The 22,877-nt window shown below is 44.4% G+C and overlaps 1 protein-coding gene across 5 annotated transcripts in view; it reads left to right on the top strand.

Moving 5' to 3' along the window:
* kank1a (KN motif and ankyrin repeat domains 1a) overlaps positions 1–22,877 on the top strand; it is a 67,742-nt gene that overhangs the window by 39,111 nt on the left and 5,754 nt on the right. For all 5 annotated transcript variants that reach the window (XM_030061174.1, XM_030061177.1, XM_030061178.1 and 2 more), the window contains exons 2-6: positions 1,417–1,546; positions 13,706–16,375; positions 17,946–18,110; positions 20,860–20,968; positions 22,154–22,378. In XM_030061174.1, the coding sequence (XP_029917034.1) occupies positions 1,510–1,546; positions 13,706–16,375; positions 17,946–18,110; positions 20,860–20,968; positions 22,154–22,378 (3,206 nt within the window). In that variant the 5' untranslated portion in view covers positions 1,417–1,509. The remainder of the gene's footprint in view (positions 1–1,416; positions 1,547–13,705; positions 16,376–17,945; positions 18,111–20,859; positions 20,969–22,153; positions 22,379–22,877) is intronic.

The raw sequence follows: 22,877 nt of genomic DNA, 5'->3' as shown, positions 1-22,877 counted from the left end.
TTGAAGGAATTTTATTTTGTAACGACCTTCATGACTTACAGCACACCGAGATCACATGCGAGTTAATATTTTAGTCCTACTTCTACATGCTCCTGTTAGGCATGTACTTGATACAGAGTACGAAATGGTTAAATATCTACAGATACAGAGGAGCGATCTGATCCATTACCTGGACTGAACAGGTGTGAACTTTTACTTTGGGACAGTTATTGGACAAAAATATATAACACCTTTCTTTTTCAACATTTGAGAAATTCAGGCTTTTGTGTGCTTGTATGTCTGGCATGTTACTCGGGACTTTCAGTATTGGATTTTTGTCCTGTGCAAAATTTACGGTATTGATAACTCCCTTTTATCCTAATATTGGCTCTAATACTGGTGGATTCCTGGAAACAGCAGTAATATTGACTTTGAGGTGTTCCTCATTTCGCTGAAGACCCTCTTAAAGACCTCTAGGGGGCCCTGAGCCGTACGGGACATTGGAAACCAGTGACCAAGAGGACACGGGTCACCAATCCTGGGTCACTACTCCCACTCTGAGGTGGCTGGTAAACAGAGGCCTGCGTCTTTCGAGTTTTTAAATAAGAGCCCAGCCACTCTTTTCTGTGTCTTCGCTCTTCCAGATGCATATTTATTTTCAATCTGCCCCGGTCTGAGGCCCATGAATCTTTTTTCTCTCCCCTCCATGTTGGCTCCTTTTTTTTTTGTATAAGAGAATGGCTCTTTTGTTCCTGTTCATAATGTAGCCATTGATCATGACCAAGCAAGTGCACACAGGACCTCTATGCTCATGAATGTCAGAGGCGAGCACACCTGTGAAAAAGCAGGGGTCAGCGCAGTCGATCGCCTTAAGTGGGCTTCACGTCTCAAAGAGAAAGGCCTTTGTGCGGTCACAGTGACTCGTCTCAAACCGAGACCTTGATTCTACTTACTTAGAAAATGTGGTCAGAGTGTGTTTTTTAAAGCTCTTGTTTACATTCCAAGACCTGTTCGCATCCCAGATCTCCATCAAAACAAACACAGTGTACTGTCAGCAGGCTGTCTTGTCATGGCAGTGCCAACTTTAACGGCAAATTTATCAAAGCATTGCATCAAAATGGTAGTCACAGCCAAAATAAGAGCCCTCTGATGTGTTTTTATTTTCAGTTTGATTAACCAGGCTCCTGATGTAAAAACTGGTAGAACGCAACAATGGAGCTTGAAATGAAAATGTAGCCTTTATATCGATTTTATTGAAACATGGCTTCATATTTGCACTGGAAAACTCAAAGGTAGACCCTTATGTCGGGGTTGCAATGGGTGGAAATATTTGCAGAACCCTCTCAGATAAAGATCTTTGAAGTGTGAAGTGTGTACCTGTTTGCATGTGGCTCTTATGTAACTGTGACTAAATGTCTCCTTTATGTTCTGTCTCAGTTTGCAGGCTGCATGGTAAGCTGGACTTGATGCATGGCAGTTGCATGACCCCAGCTGGTCTTGTTGTGGGACTAAGAGCGCACAGCTGCAACCATGGCTCAAACCATGCACGTGAATGGCAATGGCCCAGGTAACCACCCATTTCTCCATTCATATATATTTTGATGTCACAACACGCCACATATTTGTGTTTATCTGTGGATTTGTGTGTTCATGATTTAAACATTTTTGCAGAGCTGAATCTTCATCGTCCCAGTTAGTGAAGGCAGGCTGGAGGTTATCTTCCCGTTGCGCTGTTGGTAAATACGTACCAGCGCATGTCAAATGATTCCCGGCTGTCCCAAGAATAATATGTGCCCGTCTTGGCTAAATAAAACCTAGCTGGACAGGGATACAATGGGGCCAAATGTGGATCAGGTGTCCAGTTTCAGGCTTATGTTAGGCTTGTATATTTAGCTGGTCCAGTCCTACATCACCTTGATCTTTGCCTCTTGACATCATGGGTGAAAGCTATCCCCTGTCCTCCCATTAAAGAATGTGGAAAAAGAGCACGCATTGGCATCATTAATCCATTTACAGACATTGAAATGAGACTTTCCACAATACTCTTAACTAGTGTTGCAAAATTCCTGGAATTTTCAAAGTTGGAAAATTTCCATGGGAATTTTTGGAAATTAGCGGGAATAAACGGGAATTTTGGGGGAATTTTTGGGAATTTATATTCACTGCATTCACCCGGTCATATACATGTATACATAATAAACATTTTGGTTTGTTATAAGCAGATATGCATGCAAACATGTTACATTATAATGAATTTCCAGGGAATTTTCGGGAATTTTCCCTAGTTGAGTCAAACTGTGTTAATTCAGGCATAGGACTATGTGCAGTACTATTGTTAAGGTGTGCATATGAAGTGGTTCAAACTACCCATTGAAATACATAGAAATGCAGGAAATTGAATCGTGATGCTGATGTGATGATCGCTTGTCTCAGTGGAAGTGCTGCAGACTAGTGGAGAATAGGCTACTGATGGATGATGATCAAATGTGCTCGAAATTATTTGCATATGTACAGTTGAATTTGCATTGAATCATGCAACATATTTGTTTCCACCAAAATGCAAAGTTTACTGTTTATATTTAAGTTTTATATTTAAGTTTTATTTCACACACTTGGGTATGGGGATGATGATTTTACAGTATGCTGGCATTGTGGCCTTTGGGTTAGAGGTGAGTCCTGAGTTCAGGAGATTAGGGTTTCCATTTCCAAAATGGTGATATTGATTATTGTTTATTTTTGCCCCATTCACCTTAAGTTAACAACAACAAAAACAAAAATTTCCAAAATTCCCAAGCTTAAATTTCCATGGAAACTTTTTTAAAAACCTCATTCAAATTGATGACAAGAAAAAAAAAAGAAAATTCCCAAAATTCCTGAGCCGAATTTTCCCAGGAATTTTCAGAAAAATTGAAAAAAAAAGTGACAGTGAAAATCTTCTGAAAATTTCCAATATTCCAGAGTGAAAATTCCCATGGGAATCTTCAGAAACTTTCTGGGAAATTTACCGGAAACTTTCCACCCCTTTGCAACACAAAAATGGATGTATGTATCTAGATTAGAGTGTTAGCAGCTCGACATCCTCCACCTTAGATTACTGAAATCCCATTAACTGTATCTCTGAGTTTGATTACTTTACCTAAAGCTCATTACCATGGTGACTTTTTAGCAAACAGAAGTTGTTAGACTCTGTGTAATAAAGATTTTAAAAGGGGATTTACAGCACAGTGAAAGCCAGGCTCTATATATTTGTTCACATAGTCTTCTCGTGGCCTTTAATGGCAAACGGACGTGGCACATACTTGAAGGTATGTTAAACATGGGTTTACGGTGGACAAGCCAAGCGGTGGTCCTCCTAACGAGCCATTTGGCTGCTCCAGCCCAGCAGACTAACCTCAGCGAGCCAAAACAGATGTTGTGAAACTTTTGGGCTCTTGGAGAGTTTGGAAGTTGCTGTGTTACATGTTAATTTTGCCTCTCCCGTCCCTCTGGAGCGCACCGAGGATGTACGTGCGCGTGAAGGGAAGATTTACACACTCGAGTGCAAAATAAACTCTTGTCAGCCCGAAGCCGAGCGCAGAGCACACACCTGCAAGATGGCCAGCATTCCTGAGCAGCCAAACAGGAGGGAAAGAGAAGCTTCTGGCTCCCAAATCCCTGCAAGAATGCACAGCGTGCTCGACAGATGCTTTCAGGAAAACTTACACAACCTGTTTTGCGTGAAGGGCTGCCGCTGCCATTGATAAAAGTCTTCAGATGATACATTCACTGCCAAGATAGGATTTTTTTTTTGGGGATTGTAAGAAAAGTGCATAGGTTCACTCCAAATTTCAGATTTAACCTCAGTGTGTTTTGTGGAGCCTGAACACCTTACTCCCTCCCAAATTAAATATAATCTGCTGCACCAGAAGAATACTTCAAAAACAAATAGTACTTCTATTGAAACATAAGGATATCAGCACTAGAGTTCTCATCGGGCCTGAAAATTAAGACCCGACCCGACCCGGGCCTGACTGGGCCAGCCCGAGGCCCGACCCGACCCGACTAATTAGCCGAACTTTAGGCCCGACAGCCCGATAAAGCCCGAAAAAAAAAAAATCGCCAAATTCGCCATTATTTAACAGAGCCGGTCGGCCGCAGCACCGGGGCACCATCAGTCGGTATCAGGCGGGCCGGCCGCGGCACCGGCCAGCATCAGGCAGCTCACCTGTCAGATCCGGCAGACCTGACCGGTGGGCGCGGTACCGGACGGTGCCGCGGCTGGCCCGCCTGATACCGACTGATGGTGCCGCGGCATGTGCGGGTCAATACGGTAGCCTAGTCTAGAAAACTGGAGTTTTTTTTTTTTTTTTTTTTTCTCGTGCGCCCCCAAGTAGATTGCGCCCTGGGCAGTTGCACTGCCCATAGCAGAAACCGTCCCTGCTGCCGAGTTTGCCAGCACAGAGGGATACTGCTGCAACTCTCTCTCACTTGTTTGCGCTGCGCTCGCACAGCTGGTTGTCTGTCTGTCACTGAAAGTTTAGCCTCCAAATCCAATCCAGTCTCTCACTCTCTCCACCAGTCACATAAAAATGAAACGTCATAATCAATAACAGAACACATAATTCTATTTTTTTATTTAAAAAAAAAAAAAAAAAAAAAAAAATCCCCCACAGAACCCGACCCGCCCAATTCACGTAAATTTTAGGCCCGACCCGACCCGAAAATGTCGGGTCGGGTCGGGTCAGGTTCGGGCAGAATATGAGAACTCTAATCAGCACCCAACATCTGTTCATATGCTCTGGAAATAAATTGGTGGATTTTTTTGCCAGTTAGATGTAACTTCTTTTTTTTTTCTAAATGCAAGATATCCATTTTTGTAGTAGTTTCAGAAAATGACACTACTAAAAACCATGTGAAATGTCGGAGATTCCTCACGCAGCCGTGAAGACCAAACATTGCAGCAGCCGGCCTGTGAGAGTCCATCACAAGGAGGAATAGAGAGCCTATGAGATGGTAGCAAGGCAAAGTGTGCTGCTCTCTATAGTAGTGAAATTCACTGCCACTTTCTGTTGTTTTTGCATAATAAACTCTAATGCATTATCAGTTGCGTTGTAACTTAGCTGTAGGATAACACCCAGGTGGATGCAGCAGCAACAGCACGCTCCATTTTTATTTCAGCTTGTATTGATCGGCGTGTAGATAGAGGTTCAGTTTTAATTTTACAGTTTTGCAAGATTGTTTCCTCCAGTTTGTGCAGTAAGACCTCTCCCAGACGAAAAACAAAGTGGATGCTGCATCACGCTGAGAAGCAAGCGAGGCCTCAGGGATGTCATGCAAACACAGATCTAAACTTAGGCCGATCCCAGTTGGACTTTCACTGAATTTAACCGCAGCACTATTTTTTGCCCGCAGTTAAGGCCGTAGTCTTGAAATAACCTGGCCAAAAGATTGCTGACGTGGCTCTCAAAACACGCTCTTTGTTTTCACTCACCGGACGGGCCGGTGCGCCCTCGGCTCCCAGGCGTCATATCGGTTAATGGTCATTATGCCGATGTACGCCGAGATGTAAATGAGAGCCTCTTAGCCGAATAATGTGGGATAAATTTGATTTCATACTTTTTATAAATGCCATTGTGTGTATTGTGACTGTGAGTGGCCTACTTGGTGGCTTTGTGCTTCCTTCACCACGTTATTGTTGATTTCCAGCCATAGTGGAGACGGCATGCAGCTGTTTGAAGACGGACGAGCTGAGGAGCTTCCCAAATACTTTAATTTGTTGTGACACGTCATTCTCAAAGTATGAAGATTGCTAGATAAGATCTCACTAAATTCATGGCAAGAAATAGCTCAGTTTAGACATCTCCAACAGTTTGAGAAATTAAAAAAAATACAGTTTCTTCCATTTTTATGTGGTTTACTCATAAAAGCTGACGCCGCTGTCTGGCATTTCTATGGAGCTGAGCTCAGCTGTGGGGGGAAACAAACAAGTAAATCTGTGCTCTCAGTTTAGAAATCTGTGCCCTCAGATTACGAATGTATGCCGACAGATTTCCCCTCAAAATCTGAGAGCAGTTTAAAAAAATTTTCTCAGCTGACCCCAGGGAGGCTCGGTACATTTCAGACGTCTCTACACGCAGACAAACCAACACAGAATTACTTTCACTGCCAGCCTTATAAACCAGCCTTAACCCAACGGAAACACTGAAACACACTGTTTCAGTGAATATTCCTGATTTACAGTATGCTGGATTACAATTTGTGCCTTCCTTTAGATTAGTCTGCGACTCAGTCACAGCTGACCTGCTCTTTGGGGTACCAATTTGTTTGTTTGTTTGTTTGTTTGTTTGTTTGTTTGTTTGTTTGCTGTTTGGAGAGGCCCTGAGGGGGAGGGGGGTATTCCACAAACCAGGATTGGAAATTTAGCCGCATAACTATGGACAACATTGTGCTGTATCCTTGTGATAGTGATTTGAATCTGCAAAAACAAAGGTTGAATGTTTAGTTTTGAGGTTAAGGATAATCCAGTGATCCCTGATGACGGTCGCAAATTATAAACAAAGTTTCAGAGGTTATTCAGTCACGCTTTCTAAAGTTATCTGGCTCATTTGCTAATCCTGCTTCGTGGGAATAGCCCTCTGGATTGGCAGGATTGGGGTCTCTCCTCTCTCTCTGTGGTCCTTCTTAAGATTTCTTCCATTTTTCCCTGTTACAGCTGCTGTTTTTTTTTTTTTTTTTTTCTTGCGCGCTGTGAGGATTAAGTCAGAGTGTGTCGTCCTGTTTGTTGTAGACTTGTGTGCATGTAAACAACAACAATGTAAACAGTGACACTTGGCTCTAAATAAGCCTGAACTTGAACTTTGATCCATAATCTCTGCCTGTATTAGGATCAGTGGCTTCTCCATCCAGTGAATGAATGAGCGTGAATGAAATATATGGAAAAAAAAGGCTTGCAGAGACTCAAGCGTAGACCAGAATGGCTTCGGTTTTGCCTTCGGTTCCAACCCTAGAGCCGCATGGCAGCGACGGGGTGAAGGGTCGGCTAACTCCTGCTGACCGAGCTCCACTGGAGCAGCTTTGTTCTCCCAGCAGGGTCAGACCAAGCTACCACTTAAAAAACCCCGTGGCACTGTGTTGTTTTGATGCCCCGTGAGCCAGCTTCCTATTGTGTCTGTGTTTATGTAAGAGCTGTGTGGATAAATGACTGTGTGCCAAAGGGGCAGGGCACCAGGTCTCTTTATACCGGCTGGAATAATTGCTCCTCTTTATCCGCCTGTCCTGATTGGACCGGACTCCCAGTGTCTCGGCACAAAAGGAGGTCGATGATGTTGGTCTGTTTGAATGTCGATCTGGGTTTTGTTCGCGTCTGAGCCTCTCGGCGCGTTAACGAGGACGTTTCTGAAAGGTGCCACCTGCAGTCAGATGATGCTTTATGTTTATAGATCGCTCAGAATAGAAATTATTTTTGACTCGTACTCAGAGCGCTGTGCTCTGTCACGGCAGGTACGAGCAGTTCTCGGCCGTGAACTTGAACTGCTTGACTTCAGAGTCACAGTCGCCATCGTTCCCTGCACGTGGTCCGTCTCAGGAGCTCACAGAACCGGCTCATGCTTCCGCCTTCATGTCGATCTCTGAGCAAAATTTATAAATGGGAATCAATGCTACAATATGCAAATCAAAAAACTGAAAATATCCTGTGCGCAGGTTAAACCGGAAGGATTATTCCAGCGCACACCAGGATACTAGGATTGGTAAAATGATGTTTTATTGATAAATTACTGTAAAATCCCAATGAACTAACTACATGTTTGGCATTATGCTTCATCAGATTAGCAAATCTGACCAAACATGTGAAACAGGTGGTTCTCTCCGTGGATTGATCTTGTTGTTTCGCTGTAATATGGATTTTGATAATTGATTGTTTTGGTCGTTTATTCAGTAAAAATCCCCAAATTCCAGCTTCACTTAGATCACTGAAATGCTGGGTTACATTTACGGCCTGAAATAGCTGATGTGTTGCCTTCAAGTGTCGTCACGTAAACTCCAGCACTGTACAGGAAGTTGCCCAGAACAAACAGTAGGTCCATCATTTTTATTTATTTTACACTAGAGTTTCGCTGAAATAGCCCGAACCTGAACATAACTCCTAAATTTTGGCCCGACCCGCCAGATCCCGACGGGCTCGGGTCGGGCGTCCACACTGCGGTCTGAAACAACAACGAGATACTGAGGATTTTCTGTCGGATCTGTTTTTGCTTCTTTTTCACTTCTTTGTTTCTTCTTTGTTTTCAGCTGTGTCGCTGCTACGTCTCAACATTTTTCTTGATTTTTGTCTTGGCTTCCTGTACTCACTCGACGACCCTGGCAGCAGATTTAAACCACAAACACACACATCTGACACCTTCAGGGACACCTGGAGGGAATACTAAATATAAAATGTGTTTTATTAAACTCACATTTACATTTTTATTGAACGTATTACAGCGTAGGCTAACACATTACCCCCATTTGAGAGCCACTGCTCTGTTGACAGACCGGCGCGGTGACGTATTGGCCCCGAGCTGCCAGCAGAGCCGTATTCCCATTTATGTATTTCTAATTCTGTGGCTATTAAAACGTGGTATTTCCAAACTAGAAAAAACAACGGCTGCACTGTTCGCTGGAAATAAATGAGCCCACAGCACGGTTTATGGTTAAGGTTTAGTTTAGTTTTTCTTGACAAACGCAATGCGAGACTCTCCAGAACAGCGAGCGCGCCTGATTGTTTTTGAGCGTCGCCGTCGGTGAGAAGGGACCGAAACGGACAAAAAAGCTTTTCATACATCACCTCCCGCCTCACTGTTTGCAAAGGAAGCCCGAACCTCTCCTCGGGTCTGCGTCACCATGTACAGAGTCATGTTGTTGAATTTGGCCAAGGAATCTGGCGCTGCCCTGCCAAAAAAAAAAAAAAAAAAAAAAAAAAAAAAAGTAATGCAGCACAGTTGGAGCCACTGCTGCTCAGTCTGCGCTGCCTCTGTTTCCCTTTACCGACGTTAACGGTGCAGAAAAGCGCCGCGTTACTTTACTTATTGTTTTGTCTTGTTTCCTGGTTTTTTATGAGGACGGATGTGTCTCGCTGCAGCGTCGAGCCGGTGCAGCCTGAAGCATTTATCAAACGCTGGCTAAACGTTTGTTGTGACTAATTAGGCGTATAGCGTTCACAGGCAGGGTCAGGAAATACCAGGCTGACTGTATGAGAAAAGGACCTCTGTGTGTGTGTGTGTGTGTGTGTGTGTGTCTGGCCAGCATACAGGTCAGTCCACCCAGGCGCTTGCATCACAGACTTGCTTTGCTCTCACTCAGCGTCATGCAACAAATGTGAGTACTACACAGGACTATTAAACATTTACACTTGTGTCCGTTCGACCCAAACAGCTGTTTATACACCAGCGTGTTTGACCAATGTCTGCTTTATTTTCTGACACACACAGCACAGTTTCAAGCTGTTTTTTCTCACATTTTGGCGTGTATTTTGTCATGCAGGATTGTTTGTCTTTGTTAACTGATGGGAACATAAAAAGATGTTGTTATTTATCAGCTGTACATCTATCAGTCGGTCATACACTGCATGAGATGTGGCGTGCATATGTGAGACAAGGTGTATGTGCAAAAGCTAAGGTAATGATGCCAAACTGATTTGCATATGACTGATACACACCTGTGATCATGTGTTTGTGCTGAATCTACTAAGAGTGGTTTCAGGTTCCAAAAGTGATTATGGAGTTAAAGGATTGGCGGTGTAGAAACAATAAACTGTAGGTCTCTGGTGTTGCTGTGGATAGCGTGCAGCGTGTTTAGACTTCACCCTGCCTCTGAGAGCACCCCTCGATGTTTAAAAGGCTTTTGTCAGCTCTAAATTTAAACTTTTAACAAAGCCGGCGCAAAATAAGCCAGGCCCCGGTTGTGTGTTTTTCTTCACGGCTTTAACATCACGGCCAAACATGGCCATCCTGGTGCTATTTTCAGTGTAAACACCGGCAGGATTCCTGGGCTGCAAGGAACCTAATGAGCTTCGTAGACAAATTGAGTCCGTGCAACATGTTCCTCAGGTTAATATCGTGCCGTAAGACCAAAAAGGAGACAAAAAAGGTATTTATTGGCCAAATACAGGCAAGGCAGAGAGCGCCAGAGGAGTAAAAAAGTGAAAAGCTCGGCTCGATACTTGATGTCGGCTATTTAAAGGAGTTTTATGCACAGCACATGTCTTGTGTTAACATGGAAAATAGCTTAAACATGTGTGACCCACAAGTGTCACACAAGAGTGCATGTTGAGGAATGGCTGGTTGGTGAAGTCGGCTATGAAGTGAAGTATGAATAATTGCACTGTACCTCCTTTCAAGTGTCACTGTATTTGTAGTTTAAACGTCTCAGGCTGCATTGTTGCACCGTCTCTGCAGGGCGACTCAGACGCTCTGTGTGTTCAAGAAATGTGGCCGACCCCTTTGGAAATTCAAAGAAAGAAGCAGATTTTTACTGCAACATTTCCTTGACAACTGCTTTATAGCTTGTATATAAATAAAAAAAAAAAAAAAAAAAAAAAAGTGCTGCTGGACTGGATCAGCTGCTATTGTTGAATAATAAGGCTTAAAATATTTCGATATCCCAGCTGAGAAAAGTGGAGCAGGGTAGCAAAGCCGGGTGCCAAGGTCTGCCCTCTATTTTCAGTTGTTGACTTGGCACTTACATAATGTTTAGTGTGGTAATTAAAACTCCTCAGTTAGCCAATTCCCTCGGCTCTTGTGCACCAATAAAGGCAATTGTTTTCAGATTTTTTTTTTTTTTTTTTGCATCGCTTTCCCGACAATTGCAGCCCCTCCCTGCTCTTAACCAAAGGGAAGCTTTCTGGATCCGCCGACTGGATGCGTTGAAGTTTCCTTTCAAGATTCAGTCTTCATGTTTTTTGTCATCAGTCCTGTGTAGGCTCTGTCTTTTTAATCTCAAAAGCTATACATGGGTGTCTATTTTCCATTTATGACACTTATGTATATTTCTCTGGGTATTTACTTCTATTATTTACTGTATTTACTTGTCGGAGTCATGCAATTGCCTGCTGTTAGTTGAGGCGTAGGTGAGGCTGAAACTCATATGGGCTGTTTCTAAAGTCCTGGCGAAGACCTACCGTGGTCAAAACATGTCGGCTTTTTTAATGATTTAGCCACTATAATAATATTTTCTTCCTCGTTATCACATTTCCTGATATTTGGAGAGCCTGGATCGCCCTCTCAAGTCCTCCCTGTCCTTTTTTTTTTTTTTTTTTTTTTTTCCTCATGAAAGCTCAGTTTAGGTTGAGATGTTGGTGAAGTTACTCATCCTGGAAAGTTTTTGCAACGGGGAATTTCACAGATATCGCTTTATCACTTTATCTAATGTGTTGTTTTGTGGTTTGGCTGCTCCTTTCACGCTGGACACAGATGATTATTGTCCCAGCTTTGACAGCCGTAAAAGCCAACGATTGACTATTCTTTAATTGAAAAAAAAAAAAGTCAACAGGACAACGCGGTGCCTGACGGTGCTGTGTAAGCGCTGTGTAATCCCTGTCAAATTGACAATGTAACAGCTGTTGATAATTGGAGCAGCTCTCGGGCTCTTGTCAGTGTCGCAATTGGCTGCCTGTCACTGGAGCATGACCCCCCTCGGTTGTCCCACGTTGATGAGGTCATCGCTCAGCTGTTGGGGGTCTCTGCAACCCCCCGGTACCAAAGGGCTGCCTGTCACTCTTGTGTGACACGGCTGGTGAGCTCGCAGTATCTCATGTCGGGGGGAGTCCTGCACCCCAGACAGCACAAGACCGTGACTGTGCTGGAATACAGAGAATATTTATACCAGAAAAAAACAGGATGTGCTTTTTCAGGCTGCAGTGGAACACACACACACACACACACACACACAGTATGAGCCTTGTGTCTCGGTTTAATGCTCAATGCACAATTCACATTATTGCCTTGAAATAAAGTACAACAGTATTAAGAGCTTAGTTAAAGGTGAAATGCACTGAATGCAAAAGTTGGAGGAAACTATTAAAGTAATAGCTAGGTTTTTTTTGGTGAAACTACTGAGTGAATCTGCTGTTGTTGTTTTTTTTTATAATAAATATAATAAGTTCAAAGGTGTGGTTTCTACAGGTTTGCTTAACTGTGTATTTAAAGAACATAGGCCCTTATTGTCATGAATTCAGCTCCCCTGCGCTGAATAACAGGACTCTTATTTGGGTAGGGAAGCGCCCGGCTGAAAGCTGCACAGGATTGGAGGAGGCAGCCGGCCAATGGTGCGCCTGAGCAGTGCTTTGCTAAGTTTACACCAATAGAGGAAGTTTTCCCCTTATGGAGTGAGAGGATTGAGAAAGAGAGTGCACAGAGCAAGCAGAGAGACGGCAAGTTTTCTAGCGCTTTACAGCCTGTTCCCATTACATCCTGTCCTCCCGACACTGTGAGCCGAGAAAAGGAAAGGGTGAAGGAGGAAAAAAAAAAAAACGTAAAATGGAGAGTGCTGTTTGACTGAGGTAAGTGAAGCCTGAACAACAAGGCAGGGAGGTTTTAGCAGCAGGCTTAGTGTTGTAATTCCCTCCTCTGTTTTAACTGAATAGAGGGGATTGGAGCTGGGCGCACTGGGAAGTAAGAGCATGGCTGTTTATTTCAAGCCCGTGTTTGCTTTAGTCAGTAAGAGTTCCAGGCATACCAAGAACAAGGCGCTGTATTTAGCCAACACAGTGTGAATGTATAGTCTCCTGATGGACTGGAGAGGTGGTTAGCCCTACAAAAGCAGATCTCTCTCTCTCTCTCTCTCTCCTCTCTGACAGAGGACGTTTTCAACTTGGTGTGGAATTTGGACTTTGATATAAGCAGCTTTGATTGATCTGCCTAGAGTTTTGAAATTCAAGAATTGGTGTTAGGGTTGCTTTTCCGTCCTCCTGCAGAAGGGAATTTGTGTTATGAATTTGATGGTCGGTGGTTAGTGATTTTGGGGTTTGTGAAAAAGCAACCCACATGCTGTCATGTGGATGGATTTTGGACCAGAAAATATTGACTTGGTGTGTTTCCGTCCACCCCTTTGACTCCTCTGGCTCTGTCTTATCCATGTTCTGTAAACAAAAGGGGATATACAGGATTGAAGCCTGTTAATTTGTGACAAGCCCCACACTTTGACATTTAGTTAGTGCAAATCATACCATGCCAGTGTAAGAATTTGCTTCAAAACATGACATTTAAAAGTACTTTACCCTTGTAAAGTTCACCGTGCCTATTCCAGTGTTTTTGTTAAACATTTTGTGGACTGCATATTTGTCAGGCTGTTGTTGACCAGTTGGAGTCTTACATAGTTTAAGGCTGACATGAGCCACCCTTTGCCAAAAATGATTACTGCTCAGGCTTTTCAAGCAGAGATGTGAAAAACGTGTTGGTACTTGCACTGGCAAATTACGGCGATTGTCTGTGGCCGGGGTAACACTTAACTGCTTAGTTTTATCTGACACTCAAGGTTTTTAAGAGACTGGAAAAGAAGCCTTTGTTGAACTGTCACTTCTCAATGTTTGTCTTATTCTTGTATAATTGTACCCGTTTAAGTCTGTCTGTAAACTTGATCTTTTTGTTGTATTTCTAGACATGACATCACAATTATTAGAGAGCACAGAGTTTATACTTGCCTTAAACAGTGAAATCAGCTGTAGATGTTGCAACCCTTCCCTAATGTTATGTTCTTCTGGTCTTTTCTGCAGAGAGAGGACAGAGATGCCCAAGCACAGAGGACGAGAAGGAGTCTGTGGCCCCCTATTATGTTGAAACCCCCTATGGTTATCAACTAGACCTGGACTTCCTCAAGTATGTGGATGACATTGAGAGGGGTAACACAATTAAGAAACTGAGTATCCAGAGGAAACCCAAAGTGGCTAAACCCTTGGCAGTGCCTCGGGGCAGCACTGGCGGGGGCAGCACTCAGGCTGAATGGACCTCCACAGACTCCCTGTCCTCCTCCAACAGCGACGACACCAAGCAGTCCCCAGTGTTCTTCAGCTCCAGGCCCCAGGTCGCCCCACCACTGACTCCCACCCTGAGGAGGGCAGCCGCAGCCTATGAGCCTTCCCTGCAGCAGTCCTACTTGAGTGTCTCAGAGCCCAAGCAGCTCCTGCCACCTCAGTCACCCAGGGTTGCCCCTCGTCACAACCCCCAAGTGGAGAAGACCCTAATGGAGACCCGTCGCCGACTCGAGCAGGAGCGTCTGCTTATGCAGCCTCCCCACAGTGAGCCTCCTGTCCCCCGCCGTCGTCTCGCCAGCTTCGGAGGCATGGGCTCCAGTAGCTCCCTGTCCTCCTTCTCAGGCTCCATGGCCCCAAGCCAGATCTCCCCAAGTGCCCATCAACCTCTGCCCATTAACGGCCACCTCCCCAATGGAGAGTACAACCCCTACTACCCCGCTTCCATGGGCAGCTCCATCCGCCACAGCCCCATGAGCTCTGGTGTGACGACTCCAGTGACAAATGTCAGCCCGCTGCACCTGCAACACATCCGGGAGCAGATGGTGGTAGCCCTCAAGAGGCTGAAAGAGCTCGAGGAGCAGGTGAAAACCATTCCTATCTTACAGGTCAAGATTGCTGTTCTCCAAGAAGAGAAAAGACAGCTGGCTGCTCAATCCAAGAATCAGGGTCTTTCTGGTGGCTTCCGTAAGCGCTCTTACAGTGTTGGCAGTGCTGACCAGATGGAGAGCCCGGGTCCTGTGCAGAAGGAAACAGAGCTGCACATTGTGGAGCCTGAAGTCCAGGAACAGAATGCTCAGAGGTTGGAGGAGTTTAGGCGCTTAGCTGCCGAGGTCCAAGCTCTGGAGAAGACGACCCAAGACAATAATGGAATTGAAATTAGGCAAATTGAACCCACCCTCACGCAAAACAAGGCTCACCAAAAATCCATTGGTGTTGTTACTGATGAAAACATGAACAACCTTACTGTCACTCAGAGAAAGCCAACAAGAGAACATTGTTCTCGGGATGCAGCGGTTGTGACAGAGCGGCAGGAAACACACAGCACTGGGGTTGGCGTGACCGAGGCCATGCTGGGCATGACCAGTGAAGCCGAGAAAGAGATTGAGCTCCAGCAACAGACCATTGAAGCCCTGAAGGAAAAAATTTACCGCTTGGAGGTACAGCTGAAAGAAACCACTCACCAGATGGAGATGGGGAAGCTAAAACTGGAGCTTCAAGCAGCTGGTGGGTCAAATAAGAAGAAAGCAGACAAAGGTTCAATGGCCAGGCCTGAGATGTACAGTGCCTGTGTGGAGGCCAAAGTCCAGATGCACAACCAAGGAGTGGGTAACCACCTGGAGTTCAGTCATGCTAGCACAGCTAAGACTCTACACACACATACCATAGGAGTGTCTTGTCAACCCAGTATGCACAATATTGCCGTTGGCCCAGAGGTTCCTATGGAGCGATGGGTAGTCCATGAAAAAGTGGAGGTGAATGACCAGTGTGTGGGGAGACAAATAGAGATGTGCAACCAGAGTGTAGGCGTGGAGATGAACGTTTGTGAGGTGGGAGTTAACACAGAGGAATCAGTGGATAGCTTGGCCCTTTGCAAACCTATGGCAGAGCTGAGCAAGGAGTCTAGATCAATTGGCTGCGGAGATTGTTCAGTGGATGTGGTCATTCGCCCTGTCAAGAAGCTGGTGTCTCAGGGAACCAACCCAGAACTTGTTCGCAAAGTGAACACTGGTGTCATGGTCACTCCTGAGTCCGTATCGCAACAAACCAATACAGAGACAGAGGCTGTGAGCAAGGCCACCAACACAAAAACAGCTGTCCTGACTGACTCTTTCACAAACACAGTGAAAAAGAGAACTTCTGACAAACACACCAGCACGGTCGTGACCGAAACTAGGACCGTCGCTGCTGGGGAAGGACTTGTCAAAGACGTTCATGCAACGAAGATGCGTTCTGTTGCTGTGGGAACGACAGATGTAGAGTCATTCCTAGGCAAATCAACCTCTGCTAAAACCAAAGATTGCGGGGTGGGACCAATTAGCGTTTATGAGAACTTCTTGGTTGGCTTAAAAACCAGGAACATAGCCTGTGGCCCCTCCCAGCCAACTGAATTTGTCAAAAGCAGCAGCAAGGACACTACAGAAACTGCCCAGAGCGCTCTGACAGAAACTACCCAGAGCGCTGCGGGACTGGATCACTACATTGAGAGGGTGCAGAAGCTATTGCAGGAGCAGCAGATGCTACTAGCAGAGAACTACAGTGAACTAGCAGATGCCTTCGGCCAGCCTCAAACCCAGTTTGGTTCCATCAACAGCCAGATAGTCAACACCCTTTCTTCTATCAACTCAGTCGTTAAATATGGAAGCGCTGAGGACATCCTGAAGCTGCAACCAGACTCTGTTGCCACAAACAAAGGTGAGGGTTAACCACATCCAGTGCTGAGGATGCTGATGAATATACACAACACTTGGTAGCATTCAAGACAATGGCATTCCTCCTCCTCCCCAAGTTTTGCAATCATGGCCATGATTTGCAAGTGATAAACCACTAAGACAGAAAGACATGCAAGGCAGTTTTAGCATAGTTCCAAGGCAGACTGCAGACTCACAACCACACACACAATATCTTAACCAAAATAGCTGGCAAGCAGGCAGTCCTCTATTTTCTGCCTCAGGGGGACATTAAAGAGGAAATGCAGATTTTGATTTATAGCATTTCTTCCATAGTTTATCGCATGTTAAATTTTGCCAACTCTTGTCTCCGTTTCTCTCATTAGCATTGAGAATTTTATTTTGGTAAACAAGACGAGACATTTGTCCAACCCATGGGTAGGATTTTTCAGTATAAATGATTGTGCATGTCAAAAAGTGGTTTTTGAATTGTCTATAAATGTTCCCTAAAACATACTTCAGTATAATTTAGCAGTTTCCATGCTGTTGTTTTATATTCTCTGCAATTTCATGGGGCTGCTCAATAGAGAATAAAATGTCACCATCCCAGAGCGATCTTGCAACCTTCAAATCTGATGCACATGCTATGGCTGACAAAAGATCTTGTTCAGGACCGCCGGTCTGCATAGTTTATGCTTCACTATAGATGAGTTAGGAATGGGGGTTGGGGGACTGGGGTTCCCACACTGTCTGCATGTGTAAAGTGAATCCTGATAGGATCAGACAGGCCAAAGTTATCACTGACCCCGAAAAATGCAGCGGGGGCTTTGGACACGAACCAACAATGAGCTCATTTCTTTTGGGAGCCAGTAACATTGCACCAATTGGCCACTTGTTGTTTTTGCCCGCCGCCCTCCCTTTGCTAACACCTCACTGTTGATGCTGATTCATGGCTCCCTTCTAGTTACATAACTGTGTGGGGCGAGCTGGTTGGCACATGAATGGAGGGCGATTGTCCGTCTTCAGTGCAAGCTTGTTTTTGGTCAGTGACTGGCCTCTCTTGGACTGTAAATTGACTAACCAGTAACAGTGCTGTAAGTATAATGACAATCACAGAAGGTGGATGCCATTAACACAGCAGAAACTATGGTACTTCTGAATCCTGGTCCATGGCCGGACGTGGATGGATTTCTGTGTACAAGGAGCTGCAATAATCGAGATAGAGATAGAGTTGCATGTCATTTTCAGTCAGCAAGCTTTGTGTTTTCACTTAATTGTTCAGTACATACGCATTTATAAAGCCTGTCTGTCTGCTTGATTATTAAGCCGTGGTCTGCACCCAGCTAGCTTTTCTAGATTGGTCTAGCAGAGCAGTATCCTGTCCAATATCCTGCCATTCCCAATTGGATCCAGTGTGAAACCTGGCCCCCCTGGCTTTCAGCTTTCCCGTCTAGAACACTTGAATGAAATCTTGGTATTTAGAAAGTAGCTCCAAGTCTTTCATTACCCTTTTTTTTTTAAACAGGTCCTCCCTACCTGTGCATCTGTCGCTCACTTCAGTCTTCCTCCTCTCCCCTCCTCTCTGTTTGGTGTAGATGGCAGTCTGCAGAGCCTTGGGACGGAGCTGTCGCAGGTGGAGACGACCTCCGCAGGCGGGGCTCCAGCAGAAAACCCGGCCAGCTCGCCTGCGCAGCATCAGGAGATCAGCGCAGCCGAGCAGAAGAACCGTATGGACCAGCAGATGTCCTCAGCACTACATGGTAACACTGCCTTTATGCGCCGGCATGGCAACCGGGCAAACACCCCCGAAACACCGCTGTAAACACTACCTCACATGTCATTATCTGAGGAAAAGTTAGAATTTCACACTTGAGAATTTTACCATGTGGTTGTCCTCTGTAAAGTAATAGAGGCTGTGCAGTTGTGTTGTGAATCCAGCAGTCATTAAAGAACTGAGTGTGCACAAATAATCTCCTAATATATGATATTTAGTTAAGCGAGAGGTACCAGAAGATAGCTGATTTGTGGGTGTAGGGCATTTTAATAATGTTATAGCGTCCAAGTTGAATAACAACATGCGTAAGGCTATGCACACCTTTAGATGCAAGTGCAGGTGAAGATCAAAATGTGACTAAAATAGAACACACCACAACACCGCTGCAGTCGTAGAACTTGTTTGTTTGACATTTCGGTCAGTGGCTGTTCTAAGAAGACACAAGCTGTCAATCAGACAAGTTCTACAAGTGCATGGCAAGTTGCATGTTGTGGTGCAGTCAGTTTCAGTAGTCGAATCCAGATCCTAGTCCAGATTTAGTTTACTTTGCATGAGAAAATGAAGTCATAACTCAGTTTATTTATGCAGCACATTTCAATACAGCGAAGCATCGCCCACACTTGCTGCTCAGCCCTCAGACAGACACAAACATTAGAGCAAAAATAAAACAAGTTAAAAACAAAGTAATACGTTAAAGTTAAAACAAGCTGTACAACATCAGATACAAATAAAGACACTGGAACAGGGAAGTGGCCTTGCTGCTTGGCCCTGGTCTCTCCTCCAGCTGTGGCTTGAAAAGCATCGAGCAGTTAGTTTTTGGCTGTGTGAGCTGGCTATGCAGCAAGCCGCCTAATTTATCAGAAGAACAGATGCTATTATTTACACACAACTAGCAGCCGCCATTACTGCCAGCTTCTGCTTGACACATTAGCTCGTGTGCAAATGAAACGTGTTTACAAGGAGACCATGATGAGCTAGCGGACTGGAGACGGAGGTTGGCTTACCTCACCTGAAAGCCTCGTGTTGCCAGTCGCTCTTTGTGGAATTCACACACACTTCATACATGTAACCGATCAATGTAGCATGAGCGGCATGCGTGGCCTGGATGTCCCGCTGACGGATGTGGCATGTCACGTCTGTCTCTGCAGAAAGTGAGGAACAGAGGAGCTCCCTCACGCCGCTCACACTCCCACCTGTCAAAACACAGGAAACATGCTGAATGACTCTGTTATTGCTGAGCGTACACACAGGCTAATGCACACGCACAGTTGCATGCATGCACATAAATGAAAAAAACACTGTCTCATACACACACACACACACACACACACATTCTCCCAGCTCTCCCTCGGAGAGGAGAGGCCCCTCCATCGGGGCAAGTCTTGGCAGATGTGCTGACTGTTCTGGCTCTGCACTGGTATTTTGGTTTGCAAGGCCTGTACTTAAAATGATTGGGATACTTCTGGGTTTGGGGCAAGTTCCCATGCCACACTGACTGATCGCTTTGGAAGGAACTAGAGAGAGACACTTAATGTCTACTTTCCTCGCTGCCATTGCTGTTGATTGTGTCGGAGCGCTTTAGCGGGCCCCTCAGCTGTTATTAGCCGCTGGAATAAACTGAGCTCGTTAGCCTTAATTAGGCAGTTGGATGCTGTTTGCTTCAGTTTTTAGTCGGTTCAGCGAGATAAGGAAGATTTGATAAGGAGAATTAATCTTGATAACTAAAATCAAAGCTTGGATTCCGCTTCCAATCAAATGATCCTGCAGTTTTAGCCAATAGTATTCACACTTTTGTAAGAGCAGCAGTCGTACTTAAAAAAGCCGACTTGAATGAAAGCCGATGAGTCGGACTTCCCGCGGCCCTGCTGTCAGGACCAGGTGTTTAACAGCAGACGCTTTCTTGTTGGATGCCGTTCTGTTTTGCTCTCCCGCAGCGTCATCTGCATTTTCAATTTGGGATTTTCACAGTAGAAAAGGTCGTATATCACCATGTTAAGCTTCAGGGTACAGCTAATTTTCTCTTTTTTTTTTTTTTCACTGTAAGGATTTGGCCTGCTCTCCGACAGCTCTCCAGATGAAAAGTAGACACTGTATACACTTGTGTCCTTTGGGATTTTGAAAATATGACATTGACAGCCAGAATGCCTTTTTTTTTTTTTTTTTTGCACCTCATTCCTCAGCCCAGCCAGGCCACAGTCACCTCCAGTCAAACCCTGTTGCCAACCAGCACTGCAAGGAAATTAATATTTTAGAGGACTGACATCCCACAAGATACCACAAAGAATATTGTCCTTTGAAAAACAAATCAAACAAATCATAAATGCACAGCCTCACCACTGATTAATTCCTTATTAAACAAGCACATCATCACATTTTTGTGGCTTACCAGTTGTTGTCATCCTCACTAAAAACAAACAAACAAAAAAAGAAAGATGGCATTGAAAGCTGTTAAAAAGCTTGGCTAAATGCAGGCTTGCAGGGTGAATACAGAGAAAACCTGCAATCAAATACCTGAAGGGACTTACAATTTATTAACAAATAGATTATGAGAGACATATTGTATCCGCAGATGCATTTTCCCCTGCTGTTTTGTTATCTCTGCACAGCGGCTTATCTTCAGAGCTTATTTTGTCGGATGAATTACACAGCCTTCATTTTATATGTGCCGTAACCGCCGTAGATGAACGCTAGATCTGCTTTGCTGATGTTTCTTGTCTCTTTTTCTGCGTTCTCAGGGCAGCCGTGCAGCCAGAGCACCCTGAAGTCCATCATGAAGAAGAAAGACGGCCGGCCCGGCTCGAACGGCACCAAAAAGAACCTGCAGTTCGTCGGGGTGAACGGAGGGTGAGTGGGGAAAACGTATTCCCGTTTTCTCTGGCTTGCCTCTGTATTTGAATGCTCTCATGAATATTTAAGTAGATTATATTTCGGCTTTTCGCCTTTGTCGGTGTTTTTCATTCTGCCGTGACGCTCACTTGCGTTTAACGGCAGCCTGTGTCGAGCACCTGAACTCATTATTGGCCGTTATTTTTGTACTTTTGTTCTGTTTCTCACACCCTGTTCTCCGCATGTTGCTTTTGAATGAATGAATGAACTTTTATTTCCCCCCGGGGAATTTGCCTTGCACAATGTGCCTCATAAAAACACATTCATTATTTGAAAACATAGAGCCCTGCAACAATAAAGGCTCAACCACTGAGCATGCAAAAAATAAGAATAAGAAATAACTCGCAAAACATCTAATGTCATAGAAATAAAAAAAGAACAAATAAACAGGTAATGAAGTATATCTGAGTGTGATAAGTGGCTGAAAACTGCAGGTCATTCCTCCTTTTTTTTTTCATCTTACATTATATTTTCTGGCAGAAGAAAAGAGTGTGAAGGCTCTGATGTTATCTAATGGCCAGGCCAGACATTGTGGTCATCCTGCATTTATTTGATCTTGGACCCTCGGTTATATTGACTTTGTTTTTATTCACTGCTGCTGATAGAAACTAGTTTCAAATTCATAAAAGTCAATAAACTGTGGATAAAAGTCTTGCAGAGCATGAAGAGAACAGATCCATCAACACTGAGTTTTCTTTAAAGGTAAAGCCGTTGGCGTCGCTTTGCAAATTTAGCATCGGTGTTTGTTTTCCAACTCCACCGGCCATCAGTGATTTTACCCACATACTTATATATTTACTGTTAAATGCTTTTGCCATCCATGATAAGATGAGAAAATTAAGTGTTTTTGTTCAAAAGAATAATCAACTGAGATATATTTTTTTTATGCAGTGACCCTCCTAGAAGGCAGATTCAATTATATTTAATTCTTAGACATACCACACTTGTAAGTGGCTCATGTGTGTATGTCATACTGAATGCTTTTAATACAGTGTTGGTGTTGTTGAGGCTGTTGATCCACTTGATGAACTGTACACACGCAATTTAATGTGCTGCAGCTTTGTCAAGCCTGTATTACAGCCTTGAATGTTTTTTTTTTTTTTTTTTTTTTTTTGCTGCATTTGTTGCCCCCTTGTGGTGTAGGTATGAAACTACTTCAAGTGACGAGTCCAGCTCAGAGGAGAGCAGCTCCTCTGGGTCGGAGGAAGAGGAGGAGGAGGAGGAGCAGGAGAAAGAGTACGGAGGAAAGGAGGAATACAGGAACGTGGAGGGAAAGACGATCCGGGAGGAGATCCAGCCTGAGGGAGCGGTGGATGTGGACAGGAGGGAGGAAGAGGAAGGTCCGGAGAAGCAGGAGAGCAGAGAGAGGTTGGTGCCAAGGAAACAGAAGCCAGAGCCGCTGCAGGGAATCTGCTGAATGTTACCATTTCAGTCTGCCAGAGTGTTTTCATTTGTCTGCACCGACCAGCTTCAATAGTGGGTTCAAATGCCTCTCAGATGGATGTGCACAGCGAAGGAAAACACACAGATTGGTATTAAGAGAAGCCGGTCGCAGTGCTGGTGAGCTGCAGTATCTGGACTCTGCAACTCAGAGAGCTGCATCCTACAATTTGAATGTGGTTTCATAGATTTTTCTTTCAACTCTGAATGAGAAGAGTGATACAAACAGAATGTATTATTAGTAGGAGCTAAAATGGCTGAGAGAAACCAAAGAGAAACCCAGGAAAGTTGGTGCACCCTAACATTTATAGGGACTGCAATCATCTGGATTTCAGTCATTTTGAACAACAGATCAGTCAAATTGAATACAACATATTTTATGCTAAAATATGGATTTGTGCCTGTGTTTGTCCTCCACCTCCCTAAA

The sequence above is a fragment of the Myripristis murdjan genome, chromosome 9, assembly GCF_902150065.1.
Source record: "Myripristis murdjan chromosome 9, fMyrMur1.1, whole genome shotgun sequence".
Classification (NCBI taxonomy): Eukaryota; Metazoa; Chordata; class Actinopteri; order Holocentriformes; family Holocentridae; genus Myripristis; species Myripristis murdjan.
The sequence above is the reverse complement of the archived record's forward strand: the minus strand, read 5'-3'. Positions and strand labels throughout refer to the sequence as shown.